Raw genomic sequence first — 19,277 nt, 5'->3', positions numbered from 1 at the left:
GCGTCATATTCTATCTGTTTCATGATGTGTCAGTTCCGATTCTGGGAGAGTTAAGGTAATGTTCCCAATATGTGTATCTTATTTCAACAGGCAGTAGAATTAACGATCACTGAAACCCTGTGGGATCAGGTGAGTACAGAGGGGTCCTCTTTGACAGCATGGTGAGAGATGAGAGAAGGGAGAGAAGCTTAAAAAAGGAGTACATTTCCTTCCCCATGAGTAATTTACTGATTGATGGTAAGGAATTCCCATGCTCCCTCCCATCTTGTTCTACTACTCATCTAGTCCCAAATCCTCAGACACTCGTTGTGTTTGTGCATCTCAGTGCCCATTCTCAACATCCACTTCTCTGTTAGATAAGCCCTTTCAAGTATATTTTCTCTACCAGCATTGTATAAGCACTGTAAAATTAATAATTTAAATCTCATCCACTAGCAAGTACCTTAGGGCAAGTACTGAAAAACCCATATATTTTAACTCTCATATGAGAGGAAGACAATTTACCATTTTGATACGAAAATTAAAGATCCTAACTCCATTTCTTATTAGAAAGAAATATTTTACCTCCAGAGCCACTCAGATGATATGACAAATTGTCTGCCAATAGCCCTTGATTCCTATGTCATAAAAAATAAAGATTTGGCTCTTCCAGAATGAGGTACCTTCAAAATTAACCTCTCAAAAATAAATACGTCAACCTAAAGAGTAGACACGTTTAATTTCATTCATTTGAATGAAAAGTTAACCATAAAATGACTAATTTCTGCATAATAACTAGTGAGCTGTTGTTTCTGAGGGAAACATGCCAATTGTTTCTGGAGTTCCTGTTTGTAACATGATTATGATCGTGTCATTAGCACAGAAGAGGATTCTTTTGTTCCATCGACTATGGCAAAAAGTCTATATAAAGGCATTAAAAGACATAGAATTTGCTTAAGTCACTCATATATAATTTAAACATAATTTCAATAGGTGGGACATCATTCTGTTTTGATTATTTACAGTGATAAACTGCTTTGTTACTGAATTTCTTTAGAGTATTTTAATAAAGATTCTGAAGAAGAATAAATGCCAGATTCACTCTGTGGCATCAGAGATTACCAACATGATTTTTTTAATGCTTCAAAATGTTCTACAGACCACCAAATTTATTGACAATAATTTAAATCAGAATAATGGCCAGTAGCAGAAACATTCATGGAGCTTTCCTGTCCTTTAACTTAATATATTTGAGAGATTCATACCTGTTATTGGAGAGGTCTGAGGTGTTGAAAAGAAAGGAATATGAGTTTGTACTTGGATGTGAAGAACTGCCCTTTGTGTGGTTATGAAAAACATAGTGTTTTAACATCATTTCAATGTAATTAGATCAAATCATTAGAATTGTTTTAAAGAGAACAAGTCGAAAAAAAAATCTTCTTTTATAGAAGACAGATTAATCATATGTTTGGTAATGAATGAAACTGTTGAATCTATCAAGAGAGTGTTTTGGGTTCTGAAAACTTTTTGAGTTGAAAGAGAAATACAGGTTCATTAGGTCACCAATGGGAATTTGTTGCTTTCAGTCTTCTAACTGAGGCAATGTCATGAGCAGTTACGCTCAGAATCCACATGATTAAGCCCTGCATTTTGAAAATGCTTTAAAATAGACTTGTATTTAGAGAATGGGAGAGAAAATTATTTTAATTCTATAAAAAGGGATGTCTTTTTCACTTTGATGAAATTTCCTTGTTTTCCCAGAAATAGAAAAATGACAACCAAGGTGGCAATTCTCAAATATAGAAACACAAGATTTCACTTTATATTTAAATGATCTATTAGTGCAGAAGCTAACTATACTCATTAGTAGCCAAAGAAAACTGCTATAAACTTTCACAGAACACAGATATTCAGTTGGAGTTTCTGAGACCTTTCCAAAATTATCTGCTATTTCAGCTTCCCAATCTTGACATTCTAGTTGCATACACATTTAAACTGTGATATAGAGATGAGAATTAGAGGAAAAGTAATCACTTCTGAACCTATAATAGCGATTATCCACATGAAGCAAAGCAGAAAAAGACTTTAAATCAAAGACTATTAATTCTTTAAATTAAAAGAAAAAAGTAAGTGAAAGTCTCCATAGCCTCTCTCCTGCAAGGCCCCACTGAACAACACTATGTAATGTAATCAAATTATGTTGTACAAAAATAACTAATGTTCTTATAATTACTGTATTACTAAAGAGTTGATTATATAACAGTCAGAAAACCATCCTATGGGGAACCAGTACATAATTGGATACTTACCACATAATAAAAGATGAATATAAAACAAATATAAATATATGAGATTTATATAAATATATAAGAGATGAATATAAAACTGCAGATGGTGAATGCAGCCATGAAATTAAAAGATGCTTGCTCCTTGGAAGAAAACTTATGACCAACCTAGACAGCATATTAAAAAGCAGAGACATTATTTTGCCAACAAAGGTCTGTCTAGTCAAAGCTATGGTTTTTCCAGTAGTCATGTATGGATGTGAAAGTTGGACTATAAAGAAAGCTGAGCACCAAAGAATAGATGCTTTTGAACTGTGGTGTTGAAGAAGACTCTTGAGAGTCCCTTGGACTGCAAGGAGATCCAACCAGTCCATCCTCAAAGAAATCAGTCCTGAATATTCATTGGAAGGACTGATGCTAAAGCTGAAACTCCAATACTTTGGCCACCTGATGTGAAGAACTGACTCTTTTGAAAAGACCCTGATGCTGGGAAAGACTGAAGGCAGGAGGAAAAGGGGATGACAGAAGATGATATGGTTGGATGGCATCATCAACTCAATGGACATGAGTTTGAGTAAACTCTGGGAGTTGGTGATAGACAGGGAAGCCTGGCGTGCTGCAGTCCATGGGGTCGCAAAGAGTCGGACACAACTGAGCGACTGAACTGATAAAGAATGAACACAGGGCTGATGAGAAGCAATAAGCTGATAATTGGCACAGACCATCCCACTGACTATTCAGATTCTATATGCTCCCTTATAAGCATGTGAAAGTAGGAAAGTCCACTAAACCATTCAGGTATGACCTATATCAAATTCCTTATGATTACACAGTGGAGATTACAAATAGATTCAAGGGATTAGATCTGGTAGACGGAGGCCAGAAGAACTATGGACAGAGGTTTGTAACATTGTACAGGACACAGTGACCAAAACCATTTCAAAGAAAAAGAAATGCAAGAAGGCAAAGTGGTTGTTTATGGAGGCTTTACTAATATCTGAGGAAAGAAAAGAAGCAAAAAGCAGGGGAGAAAGGGAAAGATATACACAACTGAATGCACAGTTCCAGAGAAAAGCAAGGAGAGATAAGAAAGCCTTCTTAAACTAACAATGCAAAGAAATAGAGGAAAACAAAAGAATGGAAATGACTAGAGGTCTCTTTAGGAAAACTGGAGATATCGAGGGAATACTTCAAGCAAGGATGGCATGATAAGGGACCTAACAGAGGTATAGATTAAGAAGAGGTAGCAAGAATACACAGAAGAATTGCACAAAAAAGGTCTTTATGACCCAGATAACCATAATGGTGTGGTCACTCACCTAGAGCCAGACATCCTGGCATGTGAAGTCAAGTGGGCCTTAGGAAGTATTACTACCAACAAGGCTAGTGGAGGTGATTGAATACCACCTGAGCTATTTAAAATACTAAAAGATGATGCTGTTAAAGTGCTGCACTCAAAATGTCCGCGAATTTGGAAAACTCAGCAGTGGCCACAAGACCGGAAAAGATCAGTTTTTATTCCAGTCCCAAAGAAGGGCAATGCCAAAGAATGTTCAAGCTACCATACAGTTGCGCTCATTTCACAAGTTAGCAAAGTAATGCTCAACATCCTTCAAGCTAGGTTTAGCAGTACATGAACTGAGAACTTCCAGACGTACAAGCTGGATTTCGAAGAGGCAGAGGAACCAAAGGTCAAATTGCCAACATTTGCTGGATCATAGAGAAAGCAAGCGAGTTACAGAAAAACATCTACATTTGCTTTATTGACTATGTTAAAGCCTTTGATGTGTGGATCACAACAAACTATGCAGATAAAGAGACGGGAGTGCCAGACCACCTCACCTGTCTCCTAAAAAACCTGTATGCAGGTCAAGAAGCAATGGTTAGAACCGGACATGGAACAATAGACTGGTTCAAAACTGGGAAAGGCTCTATATTGTCACTCTGCTTATTTAATTTTCTATGCAGAGTGTATCATACAAATGTCAGGCTGGTTGAATCACAACTTGGAATCAAGATTGCCAGGAGAAATATCAATAACCTCAGATATGCAGATGATATCACTTTAACACCAGAAAGTGAAGAGCCTCTTTATGAGAGGGTAAAAGAGGAGAGTGAAAAAGCTGACTCAAAACTCAACATTCAAAAAACTAGTAAGATCATGGCACCCGGTCCCATCACTTCATGGCAAATAGATGATGAAAAAGTGGAAATAGTGACAGATTATATTTTCCCGGGCTCCAAAATCACTGTGGACAGTGACTGAAGCCATGAAACTAAAAGACACTTGCTCTTTGGAAGGAAAACTATGACAAACCTAGACAGCATATTAAAAACCAAGGACATCACTTTGCCAACAAAGGTCCATATAGTCAAAACTATGGTTTTTTCAGTAGTCATATACAGATGTGAGAGTTGGACCATAAAGAAAACTTGAATGCCAAAGAATTGATGCTTTCAAATTGTGGTGCTGGAGAAGACTCCTGAGAGTCCCCTGGACTGCAAGATCAAACTAGTCAATCCTAAAGAAAATCAACCCTGAATATTCACTGGAAGGACTGACGCTGAAGCTTTAATACTTTGGCAACCTAATACGAAGAGCTGACTCACCTGAAAGCCTGTGATGCTGGGAAAGATTGACGACAAAAGGATATGGGGATGTTAGAGGATGAGATGGTTAGATAGCATCACTGACTTAAAGCACATGAATCCGAGCAAACTCCAGAGGACAGAGGAGCCTGGGGTGCTGCAGTCCAAGGAATTGCAAAGAGTCGGACACAACTTAGTGAATGAACAACAAAGCATGTTAAAATTCCTGAATATCAACAAAAACAATTCTATATTTCAACTGAATAAGATATATCTATCTGTCTTAAAGTCCTCATCCTTTACCCACAAAGAAGAAACTCAGACTACCAATAGTCACTGTATCCATCTATGTCTGGATAAAGAATATAGGTACATGTTTAGTTTTAGAAGAATCTGCCAGAGCTTTTCCCACAGTAATCATACACTTCTGTTCTTCTTCCAACAATATATGAGAGTTTGAGCTTCTCTATGTTCTCATCAACACATGGTCTTGGTCTACTGGTGTGTTATAATCTAAATGCAAATGTGTTGATTTCCACAGCTATGTTTAGCTTCACAACAAACACCAATGAAATGAAGTACAATAGTGGGTTTCATTGACATTCCTTTCACAACTTGGCCTTCTTTAAATAACTTCCTGTATTTCACCCACCTACCATAAATGGTGGCCCAGAAATATGAATGAGAGTGGAATTCAATGGGATTTATTTCTTTAAGCTAGGAAGCCATAGTCTGTTGGCATTCATACCCTACAGCCTAATAATGACTGAGAGATTCTATATATAAAATCCCTTTGTAATAAAGTCTGTAACATTAATTTTTCCATAATTTTTTCCTCTGTCAGGTGCTAATGGCCTTTAAGGATATACAAAATGAGGTGAGATTAAATTTCCATTCTCCAAATTCCCTGGCCATATCACTTCTCTTGCTTCTGATTTTCCTATAGCCTTCTGTGCTGTTGACTTTGATCAAGCTTTTAATTTCATTTCTTTATCTAGGGATTTCTCCATTAAAAGACTAGCACTCATTTGTCAGTCTAGTAAGTAAAACCAGAAGATGCCTAACAATTCCCTTATGAAAATATGATACTACAGAGAGAAAATCATATCTATCAGAACTACTCTCAGCAAGAATACTATGCAGTTATGTGAAACAGATAGGTGACTGAGTTGGGAGGATCCAAATGACATGGTAAATTATTAGGATCGTATGTTTATTAATTATAGGGTAGTACAAATTAGAGTCCAGAGCGAAACTTCACTCTACAACAATCCTCCTCTTCTGCTCTTTCATGCAGGTTCTAGTATTTTTTATATACAAACACTAATTAAATATCTAAAAATATAGTCAAAAATGGAGTATATTATTGGCCTACCCCAGACATTGAGTTACTACATTTGCTTGCTCAAGGTGTTGATATGTCTCAGTCCTATCAAGGTTGGACCAAAAGGACCTGAAAGAAATTTCCTCTACTTCACTAACTGGATAACTCTTAGCCTTTGAACTAAGCCTTTTTCTATAGTCCAAGAAGCCATGCCATTGTATCCTGCTGCTGTGTCTGGGACTTGCCCTAGGAAAAAACTACAGCAGCCTCTGCCTCTGGCTGGAGGTAAAAAGGAGAAGAGATCAAAAGCTTGGTATTTTCACAAAGTATTCCTCGGCCTCAGGGCACCTCATATTACCCAGAATTTTAGTCCCCTGAGTCCTTCCTAAGTGTCCTCCAAGCAGGACTTGAGCTAGTGAGAGGAGGTTTGTCCATAAGTGGGACTCACATGTATTGATTTCATCCTCACAAGGCCCATAAGCAAAGTTAAATGTCCCACCTGACATCTTCTGTGCTGAAGCTCTATTCTAGGTCTAGTGGTTCTTCTGGAGTTCATCAGACACAGTCCCTGCCCTCATGGAACACCTGGGCTGGAGCAGACTGTTATGTCAGTCTGACAAACACTTTCAAACATATAGACACACTGAGAGAAGAAAATCAAGCAAAAGATATCTGGGAGAGACTGAACTAGAAAGCACTTCCTTGCCCCAGAGCACTGTTACGTAGAAACACCATCTAGCCAGCTCCTAGGAGCTCAGGGGCCCCAAACTACATAGCATCAGCAGCTATTTACTCGGGTGAGTAAGAGGGAATTTTTTTAAAAACAGATACTTAAAGGCTCATCTCAGAGAACCAATGCATAGAGGGTCTTTTCAAATGAGTCAGTTCTTCACATCATGTGGCCAAAGTATTGGAGTTTCAGCTTTAGCATCGGTCCTTCCAATGAATATTCAGGACTGACTTCCTTTAGGATGGACTGGTTGAATCTTCTTGCTGTCCAAGGGACTTGCAAGAGTCTTCTCCAAACCACAGTTCAAAAGCATCAATTCTTCGGTGCTCAGCTTTCTTCAGAGTACAACTCTCACATCCATACATGACTAATAGAAAAACCATAGCTTTGACTAGATGGACCTTTGTTGGCAAAGTAATGCCTCTACTTTTTAATATGCTGTCTAGGTTGATCATAGCTTTTCTTCCAAGGAGCAAGGGTCTCTTAATTTCATGGCTACAGTCACCATCTGCAGTGATTTTGGAGCCCCCCAAAATAAAGTTTCTCACTATTTCCATTGTTTCCCCATCTATTTGCTATGAAGTGATGAGACTGAATGCCATGATCTCTGTTTTCTGAATGTTGACTTTTAAGACAACTTTTTCACTCTCCTCTTTCACTTTAATCAAGAGGCTCTAGTTCTTCACTTTCTGCCATGAGGGTGGTGCCATCTGCTTATCTGAGGTTACTGATATTTCTCCTGGTAATCTTGATTCCAGCTTGTGCTTCATCCAGCCCATCATTTCTCATGATATACTCTGCATATAAGTTAAATAAGTAGGGTGACAATACACAGCCTTGACGTAATCCTTTACCAATTTGGAACAAGTCTGTTGTTCCATGTCCAGTTCTAACTGTTGCTTCCTGACCTGCATACAGATTTCTCAGGAGTCAGGTCAGGTAGTCTGGTATTCCCATCTCTTGAAGAATTTCCACAGTTTGTTGTGATCCACACAGTCAAAGGCTTTGGTGTAGTCAATAAAGCAGAAATAGATGTTTTTTTGGAACTATCTTGGTTTTTCGATGATGCAACGGATGTTGGCAATTTGACCTCTGGTTCCTCTGCCTTTTCTAAATCCAACTTGAACATCTGGAAGTTCATGGTTCACGTACTGTTGAAGCCTGGCTTGGAGAATTTTGAGCATTACTTTGCTAGTGTGTGAGATGAGTGCAATTGTGCTGTAGTTTGAACATTCTTTGGCATTGCCTTTCTTTGGGATTGGAATGAAAACTGACCTTTTCCAGTCCTGTGGCCACTGCTGAGTTTTCCAAATTTGCTGGCATATTGAGTGCAGCACTTTCACAGTATCATCTTTCAGGATTTGGAATAGCTCAACTGCAATTCCATCACCTCCACTAGCTTTGTTCGTAGTGATGCTTCCTAAATCCCACTTGACTTCACATTCCAGGATGTCTGGCTCTAGGTCAGTGATCACACCATCGTGGTTATCTGTGTCATGAAGATCGTTTTTGTATAGTTCTTCTGTGTATTCTTGCCACCTCTTCATAATATCTTCTGCTTCCCTTAGGTCCATATCATTTCTGTCCCTTATTGTGCCCATCTTTGCATGAAATATTCCTTTGGTATCTCTAATTTTCTTGAAGAAATCTACAGTCTTTCTCGCTCTATTGTTTTCCTCTATTTCTTTGCGTTGATCATTAAGGAAGGCTTTCTTTCTCTCTCTTCTTGCTATTCTTTGGAACTCTGCAATCAAATGGTTATATCTTTCCTTTTCTCCTTTGCCTTTAGCTTCTCTTCTTTTCTCAGCTATTTGTAAGGCCTCCTCAGACAACCATTTTGCCTTTTTGTATTTCTTTTTCTTGGGGGTGGTCTTGATCATTGCCTCCTGTACAATGCCACGAACCTCTATCCATAGTTCTTCAGGGACTCTATCAGATCTAATCCCTTGAATCTATTTGTCACTTCCACTGTATAATCATAAGGGATTTGATTCAGGTCATATCTGAATGATCTAGTGGTTTTTCCTACTTTCTTCAATTTAAGCCTGAATTTGGCAATAAGGAGTTCATGATCTGAGCCACAGTCAGCTCCTGTTCTTGTGTTTGCTGACTGTATAGAGCTTTCCCATCTTCAGCTGCAAAGAATATAATCAATCTGACTTTGTTATTGACCATCTGGTGATGTCCAGGTGTAGAGTCTTTTCTTGAATGAGGAGAGTGAAAGTGAAAAGAAAAGTGAATGTCACTCAGTCGTGCCCTGCTCTTTGTGATCCCATGGACTGTAGCCTGCCAGGCTCCTCTGTCCATGGGATTCTCCAGGCAAGAACACTGAAGTGGGTTGCCATTCTATTCCCCGGGGGATCATCCCAACCCAGGGATCAAACCTAGGTCTCCTGCCCGAAGAGAATGAAAGAGGCCAGAAAACAGCACAGAAGGGCCAGAAAAAATAAAAGAGGACAGGTCATTGCATGAATCATTATGACTGTAGGTAATGAACTGTGTATCTCCTACCCCTAATAAGGCCAGAGTTTGTCCTATTTATTATTCAGCAAACATTTATTGAATATGCTATATGCAGTGCATTGTGTTTGATGTGAGGCATAAAAAAACAACACACTCTTTCAGGAAACTTGGAATTTCATTACATTCCCAAGAAGCCCACATGTCTCACACAGACACCCCTATAATTTTACCAAGTCTAGCTGGTACACTGAAGAGGAGAGTGGCCCCTGACTCTCTGACTTTCTCTCATTTTTTTCAGCTGCAAGAAGATGCTCGGACTCGAGGTAAAAAGCAATATTTCAAGGTTTTGGTAAACCAAGGGTGAGGGGAGGGAATAAGAACGAGTTTATATCAAAGTCTCAACGTGGGAGCTTCATTTGGCTGAAAGCTGGAGTCTGGGTCCCGCTAGTCTCTCCTCTTTCTGGTCCAGTTATCTGGACAGAGACAGCAGGGTCCCTTTCTCCCTTGGAATGGCTGTTGAGGGCCAGAGGACACTCTCAGCCCTGTCAGACATGGCACTTGTCAGGAGAGGAGAGACAACAATCGGAGGGAAGCTTCCCAGCTCTGTGTTTAGGGTTTAGGAGGCACAGAAGAGTGGGGAAGCCAAAATGGAATGATTATTTAGGGTAGTCAAATTATAGTACTCAAATGATCATATGCAGATTTTAAGTTTCAAATTAAAACATGTAGGTGCTGTGCTTAGTTGGCTCAGTCATGTCCAACACTTTGCAACCCCATGGACTGTAGCATACCAGGCTCCTCTATCCATGGGGATTTTCCAGGCAAGAATACTGGAGTGGATTGCCATGCCCTCCTCCAGGAGCCTAGAATTATAGCATAAATTTAGCCATAGTTGGAGTTCCTTCTTTTCCAAAAAGAAACTTATAAATAAGGGCTTTTCAAACATTTGAATGTATTCAAATTACCTTGGTACTTAATTCAATAGGCCTGAGACTCATGTGATGCTGGAACCTGTGGTTCATGAATCAGACTTTGAATACTAAGGATATAAATGAATTCACTGAAATATCCTCTAATTTCACAAACACACACTACTATATATAAAACAGATAACCAACAAGGACTTACTGTATAGCACAGGGAACTCCACTCAACATTCTGTAACAACCCATATGGGGAAAGAATCTGAAAAAGAATGAATATACGTATACATATAATTGAATCACTTTGCTGTACACCTGAAACTGACATAACATTGGAAATCAACTACTTTTTTATTTTTAATTCAATGTATATTATTTTAATATTTGTCCATAAGAACATTTATAACTGATCATCTAATTTGGGTTAAATGTGTCACTGTGCTTAGTTGTTCAGTCGTGTCTGACTCTTTGTGATCCCACGGACTATAGCCCGCCAGGATTCTCCAGGCAGGAATACTTGAGTTGGGTGCCATTGCCTACTCCAAGAAATCTTCCTGGTCCAGGGATCAGACCCATGTCTCTTCTGTCTCCTGCACTGGCTGGTGGATTCTTTACCACTAGTGACTCCTGGGAAGCCCAAAAGTATCACTACTCAGTTTTGTCTTTTGAAGTGTTCTCCAAACAGGACTTGCTCAGTGATGTAAGCTATTTTGTTTTCATTCTGCAGCATATGCTATCTCTGTATGGTTTGGAGGTGATCTTAGCTTTGGAGGTGCACATAAGATTAATAGCATTCAGTGAGTGGTGTACTGAAAGTATCCGTAAGTTACCACCCAGGTATACACATGTTCCCCTTGTTGATGTATGGCAAAACCAATACGATATTGTAAAGTCATTAACCTCCAATTAAAATAAATAAATTTATATTAAAAAAAAAAGTTACCACCCAGGAATCTCTAATCTCTGCTGAATTCTGAATATCAGTTTCCATTCCTTGGGCCCATGCAGGGCAGCAGACAGGACCAAAAATATGGAAATATGGCCAAGCAGAATCCATCTTGAGGTACAGGGAAAACTTCTTGGCTGCCAAGGCCTAAGGGTCTTCAGGTCAAAAGGGTTAAGTTTATCTAAGCTTGAAAGATGTTCTCCTTTATTCAAGGAAGTCTGTTTTCCAAATAGGTCACTACAGGCCCTGGAATACCTGCTTGATGACCCAATGTCAAAAACATGGATTTAGGATCTTGATTGTTGTTGTTGCTTTCTGCTTCCTAAAAGGTGGGTGGGTGGGGGAATTCAGAATAAGACAAGAAGAATTCTTCTCATAGTATTTTCCATACTAGAAAAGGTGGATTAGAAGACAGAGCTAGCAAGGAGACAGAGATAGCATATGCTGCAGAATGAAAACAAAATAGCTTACATCACTGAGCAAGTCCTGTTTGGAGAACACTTCAAAAGACAAAACTGAGTAGTGATACTTCTGGGCTTCCCAGGTGTCACTAGTGGTAAAGAATCCACTAATGACACTAATCTAGTGTCAGTGCCCTGGGACTGAGGAATTGGACTAACTCCAAATGCCCAGAGCTGGTTAAATCTGGTGGCCATGATTCGATATATACTTTGTAAGTGACCAGATGTCCAGTGTCACGTTCTGCAACTGCCTCTCTGACAGGCCTATAGTTCTTTAGCTTCTCCACAAGTTCTGGTCTCTCCCACTTTGACTGGCCATACTTCAAACTAAGGATGTGAGCAGGGCTCAAGGCTTCTAAGGAGATACTTTCAGACCCCTGCAATGGAATGACTCCTTCCTGTGTCCCATTCAGGGATGAGCTCCGTGACACCCACATCATCTGCATCCAAGATTGGGTAAGTGACCCTCTTTTGAGAGTCCCTAAGGGAGATAGCATCCACCTGGATATGGTGTAGTGACTAGGAATACTGCAGTCTCTGAGCCTTGAGTCTTCAGAACACTGTACTTCCAATGTATCTCTCTGGAGATGGTCCCCCACCACTCTCAATTAATGGTGAACTACAGAGCCAGGGCTTCTTCCTTCATCCTCAGCCCCACCAGAAATCTCTGGAATTTCAGGATCAGTCTGCACCTTACCATACAGATTTGGGGAAATTCTATTCACTCAATTTCGGAGAAGGCAATGGCACCCCACTCCAGTACTCTTGCCTGGAAAATCCCACGGACAGAGGAGCCTGGTAGGCTACAGTCCATGGGGTCGCTAAGAGTCGGACACGAATGAGCGACTTCCCTTTAACTTTTCACTTTCATGCATTGGAGAAGGAAATGGCAACCCACTCCAGTGTTCTTGCTTGGAGAATCCCAGGGATGGGGGAGCCTGATGGGCTGCCGTCTATGGGGTCACACAGAGTCGGACACGACTGAAGCAACTTAGCAGCAGCAGCAGCATTCACTCAATTTAAGGGAAAAAAGGAGATGCAGAAAGAATGACAGATAAAAAAGGAAAGCCACACAAAGGAAAAAAAAAGTAAAATGAGGAACTTAGAAAGAGGACTTAGAAAAAGAAAATTTTAAAAACTTGAAAGTCCAATGCCTCAACATTGGGAGATGTCCATTTATTTTCCATCCAAAAGAAAGACTAGGAGGAAAAAAATCAGGCTATACTACCAGAGATTTAATTTAGATACTAGGAAAAACTTAGTGAAAACGGAAAAACAGTGTACTGGGTAGTAAGAGAGCAGCAGCATATTCGGCAGAGGACTTCGGAAATACTTTTAAAAATCACTTTGACCTGTTTCAGATACGGTTCCACCTGAACCAGGAAATGGATAAGGTGAACTTCCTAGGTCCCTGTTTCAACCCAATTTGATCCTATTCTAGAGAGTTGACCCTAGTGAAGTAAAAAAGCATTCCTCTTAAAAAGATATATCCCTATAGTTTAAATTGATCATTGATGAAACCATGAAAGGAATAATGGACTGGAGATCTCATATTTACATAAATCTTAAATGTAATTATTATAAACCTTTACATATGAAGAGCACTTTTGATTGGTCAAAACCATATTGGATCAATGATTTTACTTTATTTCAGTATCCCTCTCTGAGGCAAACATGAGGAATTTACCTGAATTTCCTGATGAAAACATGGGCTCTGATAAGACACATCTCCTAATCCCATTAAGGGCGCTCTCTTATAGGTCACAAGATCATCAGGGAATTGCAATTCCCAGAGCTAGTGATGCCTGTTACTGGTGAAGTCTGACAACAAAATAAATCCTTAAGGACAGTGGAGGCCAGGGAGGGGGCCCCAGGGATGGGATCTCTCTCCCTCATACATTCACAGCCTCCTCTTATTTGGTACAAAGCACCAAGACTTCAGATGCTGCAACGACCCCAAAGTTGGGAAGACTGCTGTCAGGCACTGGAGAGCAGCCATCAGGGATCCAGGCCCAAAACCTAAGAGGACAGTCCTCTGATCAATCAGCTTGCTACCCTCAACCCTAATCCAACAATCAATGAAGAAGACCACCTTCAGGTATTTCACCGAGGTCTTTCCCCTGAACTCCACCCTTCATATCCTCAGGAACCCAGGCCTCATCAAGTCCTCACTCTACTATGGCAGAGTAGCAAACTCCATTCCCTCTCCAAAGCTGGGGTTACCTGAGGAACAATCAGTTGAGAAGGTAGAAGCCTGAGGGCAGGGCCAAGCTGAGATCTTTCAGTTTCTTGATTGAGGAAGAGCCAGACAGAGTGAGTCAGGTACAGATCTGTATAGGGAGGAGTGTTCAGAAATTGAGAGAGATAATTATGGGATAGAGAAATGGAAAGATAGAAAGTTTAAAAACACAGTAAGAAACATGAGGTCCATTATCCCCTTCGGGAAAGTACTCTGGAAACCTATGTTATTTTGAGGACTTAATTCAGAAACAAGAGTCAAACACTGTAGGTCCACAATAGACTTCATTGTCAAGATTTTCATTAATAAAGCAGTTAAATAAACTGCCCTCAAAGGAACTGCTTAAGTGATAGCCCATTTCCTCAACCTTTCAAACTCCCTGACTCTCTAGTTTCATCTGACACCTAATCTCATTTGGAGAAAAAGACCATTCTCAGATATTTATTTGTGTCACAGGCTAAGCTAGTGATACCCTCTCTATGGCCCTATATAAAACTTACTGGGAACTGCTGAAAACAGAATCTGAGTGATGAATGGTAGAGAAAATCAGGTTCATCTGCATGTGTCTAAGTACAGTGACTCTGTGTATTTTCCTGAATAGTCCCATTTCAAATATTTTATCTCATCTCCCCCATATAGCATCAAAATACAAAATGTCCCAATATTTTGGCAACAAGATCACACCTTTCTGAAAGAATATATACACCCACAAAACCTCTGTCATCATTTCAAACTCACTTGTGACTCAGAAATTAAGGCAGAAAATGTCCTTTCTCCTCAGTACAGCATAGGCAGCAAGTGTAGGACAGCAAAGCGTGGGCACCTACAGAGAAAGACAATGGTGTACAACCAGTGGGTCTCCTCCCTCAGTGTGTGTTTGATATCCTGGGAAATAGTCATGAGGGCAGAAGTAACATCTGTAGGACTGATTTTAATTTCGGTGCCATCTTCCTGGTAAACTAAATTTCTTTTATTCTCATCCATATGACTATGAAATCTAGGGCACAGCTTTGGTTGCCTGAAAAACAAAGTTATTGGGAAGGCATCACCACTGATCTGGAAGAGGGAGTGATACTCATGGGCAGAGATGCCAAGGTCTATGTCTACAACCGGGAACCTGGAAATCAAGTGAGACCTACATACATCACAACTGCCAAGCAAAGAAACCAGCAAACAACTGATAAAAATAAATGTGGTGTAAAAGACGTCTATCCGATTGGCTCTTAGTGGGTAGTGGAATGTAGTGCTTGAATGTCCAAGTATGGTCTTGCATTTGGTTCAGAGAACAGCATAGGTTAGAAGAAGATCTGGATTAGAAAGTCACAAACCCATTTTAATTTTACCCAACTTATGGATTCATAGGTCTCAGTTTCCTCCCCTATAAATAAGGAAACATAACTAGAAAATGCTGGAGGCTCCTTTCATTTCTAATATCTTGTGATCTGACGAGCCTCACAGTCTATGACTCCAACATGGCTATATTCCCCCAAAACTACAGAAAAAGCCAACTAGTCCAAAAATACTTCCTGCAAGAAAAAAACTACTTAGGGTATTTATCAAAGATGTTGCAAACACATATAAAGCATATATCATGACATAAAAGGTGGAGTTTTTAATCATTACTTGTTCTTTTCCCAATAAAATTTAGACAAAAAGAAAATAACATATTAAAAATGATACAACATAGAATTTAAAACCAGTGGTGAGAATTTGTCACAATACCAGTAAAATAATAAATAAAAATCCATTCTAACAATAAAATAAGTTTTAAAAAGTATCACCTCATTAGATACTGACTTGGCATTTGTTGAGAGACAAATCTTGAGTTTTTAAATTGAGACTACAAAAGTAATGGAATTTTTTTCACATGATAGAGAGACCCCATAATTTCAGGGTTGTACTGAAAACAGAAACAACACAAGGATCCCTTATATTTTCATGCCAATTCAGAAGTATTTAAAACGCTTTCAGTGCTTTTCCCAGTTCCCAGAGCAGATAAATATAAATCCCTGTAAGACATTTTATAGAAGTTGACAGACAGTAAAATTCATCAAGAAAAATAGGCAAAAAAAAACTTTTAAGGACTATTGATGAAGTTACCTTCAAAATTTTACTTCTAAAAGTCAAGAGAATGAGAAGACAAGTCACATATTGGCAGAAAATATTTGCAAAAGACACATCAGATAAAAATATACCAAAAAATGTTTAAAACTCAACAATAAGAAAATGAACAACTAAGTTTAAAAATTGAGGACAGACTGCTCACTAAAGAAGATATACAGATAGAAAGAGTTCAGTCGCTCAGTTGTGTCCGACTCTTTGCGACCCCATGAATTGCAGCACGCCAGGCCTCCCTGTCCATCACCAACTCCCAGAGTTCACACAGACTCACATCCATCGAGTCAGTGACGCCATCCAGCCATCTCATCCTCTGTCGTCCCCTTCTCCTACTGCCTCCAATCCCTCCCAGCATCAGAGTCTTTTCCAATGAGTCAACTCTTCACATGAGGTGGCCAAAGTACTGGAGTTTCAGCTTAAGCATCATTCCTTCCAAAGAAATCCCAGGGCTGATCTCCTTCAGAATGGCCTGGTTGGATCTCCTTGCAGTCCAAGAGACTCTCAAGAATCTTCTCCAACACCACAGTTCAAAAGCATCACTTCTTTGGTGCTCAGCTTTCTTCACAGTCCAACTCTCACATCCATACATGACTACTGGAAAAACCATAGCCTTAACTAGATGGACCTTGTTGGCAAAGTAATGTCTCTGCTTTTGAATATGCTATCTAGGTTGGTCATAACTTTCTTTCCAAGGAGTAAGCGTCTTTTCATTTCATGGGTTAACATTCCGGAAAGCATGAAAGAAAATAAGTGCAAACGTGCTCTATAATCAAAATGTACCTCAAAGGGAAAGAAAAGAAGAGGGAGAGGGTGGGATGATTTGGGAGAATTGCGTTGAAACATGTATAATATCGTATAAGAAACGAATCGCCAGTCCAGGTTCGATACAGGATACAGGATGCTTGGGGCTGGTGCACTGGGATGACCCAGAGGGATGATACGGGGAGGAAAGTGGGAGGGGGGTTAAGGATGGGGAACATGTGTATACCCGTGGTGGATTCATGTTGATGTATGGCAAAACCAATAAAATATTGTAATTAGCCTCCAATTAAAATAAATACATTTAAATTAAAAAAAAAAAGTTACTCTAAAAACAAAAAACAAAAAACATAGCTCATAAAGCCCTGGAGAGGCGAGGCGAGAGAAGGCCCCGCGCGCTGGATGCCTGGTTCCACACCACTGTTTACCGTGTGGTTTGGCACCAACAGGCGGATTCGGCTCCTGCAGATCAGGTGGCTGGTGGCAAGAAGGGAGAGGACTGTGAAGAAGGTTCGAGCTTAGAAGGCAGCCTGCCCCAGGGCCAACGCAAGCACACCTCTCCTCGTGGCCCTTCCGCAGCACTCACAGGTGCTTTGGCCCTTGGCCTCAGTCTAACCACGCAGGCCGGCTCCACCCACCTGGCAGCACCATGGTAATCGTGATGAAGCTTAAAGCTGGTTTCTTCAAGCTGGCTCCTTCGGCCATGGTGCTAGCATAATGGAGGACAAGCTGACGGAAGTCGTCGAGACCTGGGAGAGTGAGGAGCAGAAGCGGTGCGTGGCATCCTGAGAATCATCAAACCCCGCAACCAAGTACTCAGTCCATCCCCATCCTGCGCCAGTATGGCTCCTGGGAGGTCAGTGAGGGCTACTGGGTCCAGCAGAGCTTAGCATTGCACACCCTGCAAAGTAAGTATTGGTTAGTGAGAAGATGTGAGTGCAGATAAAGTAAAAGCTTTGGTTTGCCTGCTGACGTATAAATGTGCTATGTTGATGTGCCATTTGGCAGTGCTAAAGCTGATGTTAAGATCAATCCCAGGAACCAGACTGATAATTAAGTGGAAAAGATCACAAGGAAGTTCACCATGGAGCTGGAAAAACAGAGCTTTATTGATCCGGGCATTGATGTGCCTTCCCCAGTCAGGGCCACAGGTGAGTGAGAAAATGTCCTGGATTGCTGATACCTGTGACAGCACCGTTGGGCACTGAGATATTAATGCACATCCCTGCTATTACTGGTAAATCCATCAGTCAGAGTGGCATCCACAGAGGTATCTCTGCCACTGGTAATGGTGTTTGCCATGGGATTGAAAATTTCCTCAGTGAAGTTTCTTACACAAGCATTTTACGAATACACCGGGATTTGGAGATAAAACATTTCTTTCCAGAGATTTGGTAATGTGGGCCTATACTGTATGGCATATTTACATCATATTGGTGCTAAATGTGTTGATGGTGGTGAAGTTGATGGTAGCACATGAAATTCAGATGGCACCGACCCAAAGGAACTAGAAGACTACAAATTGCAACATGAATCAATTCTGGACTTCCCCAAGGCAAAACCCTTGGAAGGAAGCATCTTGGAAGCAGACTGTGACATACCAGTCCCTGCAGCCAATGAGAAGCAGTTGACCAAATCCAGTGCATTGAAAGCAAGATCATTGCTGAAGCTGCCAGTGGGTCAACAACTCCAGAACCTTAGTTTTTTCTGCAGAAGAACAGTATGGTTATTTCTGATCTCTACATGAATGCTAAGGGCTTCCCTGGTAACTCAGACAGTAAAGAATCGGCCCACAATGCGGGAGACCAGGGTTTGATCCCTGGGTCAGGAAGATCCCCTGGAGAAGGGAATGGCAACCCACTCCAGTATTCTTGCCTGGAGAATCCCATGGACAGAGGAGCCTGGCAGGCTACAGTTCATGGGGTCTCAAGAGTTGGACACAACTGAGTGACTAACACACATATACACACTTGAATGCTAAGGGAGTGGCTGAGGAATATAATCATGTCAACTGTGGCCATTTGACCTTCAAATATGACAGATTCTAACCACCACTTGCTCATGTTTTTTCAAGAGAATTTAGAAAGAAAATTTGGAGGGTGTGGTGGAAATATTCCCATTGTACCCACAGCAGATTCTAAAACAGAGTACCAGGTACATCCAAGAAAGATATTGTGTAATTTGGTTTAGCTTACACTATGGAATTTTCTGCCAGGCAAATCATGCCCACAGCCACAAAGTATAACCTAGGATTGGCTGCCTATGTCAGTGCCACTGAGAAAGTCTTTGGGGTATACAATGAAGCTGGTTAACTTCTTCACTACCCTATTTATCTATAACTTCTGCTAAACTATCATAAGTTCTATAACCACAGATATCTTTTTCTGTTACAGACATTATTCTCAACAAGTCAACTCAAATCAGCCCTTTAAGAAAGAAATTAAGGTTTAGAATATCATAG

The 19,277-nt window shown here is 40.3% G+C and overlaps 1 protein-coding gene and 1 pseudogene across 2 annotated transcripts in view; both read left to right on the top strand.

Annotated features, from left to right (window-relative positions):
• C5H12orf54 (chromosome 5 C12orf54 homolog) overlaps positions 1-15,144 on the top strand; it is a 24,460-nt gene extending 9,316 nt beyond the window's left edge. The window contains exons 4-9 of one of the 2 annotated variants that reach the window (XM_061416303.1): positions 91-129; positions 5,698-5,730; positions 9,669-9,693; positions 12,114-12,156; positions 13,629-13,798; positions 14,941-15,144. In XM_061416303.1, the coding sequence (XP_061272287.1) occupies positions 91-129; positions 5,698-5,730; positions 9,669-9,693; positions 12,114-12,156; positions 13,629-13,767 (279 nt within the window). In that variant the 3' untranslated portion in view covers positions 13,768-13,798; positions 14,941-15,144. The remainder of the gene's footprint in view (positions 1-90; positions 130-5,697; positions 5,731-9,668; positions 9,694-12,113; positions 12,157-13,628; positions 13,799-14,940) is intronic. The other variant, XR_009736388.1, reaches the window with a different exon arrangement.
• Positions 15,017-19,277, top strand: LOC133248664 (glutamate dehydrogenase 1, mitochondrial-like; annotated as a pseudogene).

This window comes from Bos javanicus, chromosome 5 (assembly GCF_032452875.1).
Source record: "Bos javanicus breed banteng chromosome 5, ARS-OSU_banteng_1.0, whole genome shotgun sequence".
NCBI lineage: Eukaryota > Metazoa > Chordata > Mammalia > Artiodactyla > Bovidae > Bos > Bos javanicus.
The sequence above is the reverse complement of the archived record's forward strand: the minus strand, read 5'-3'. Positions and strand labels throughout refer to the sequence as shown.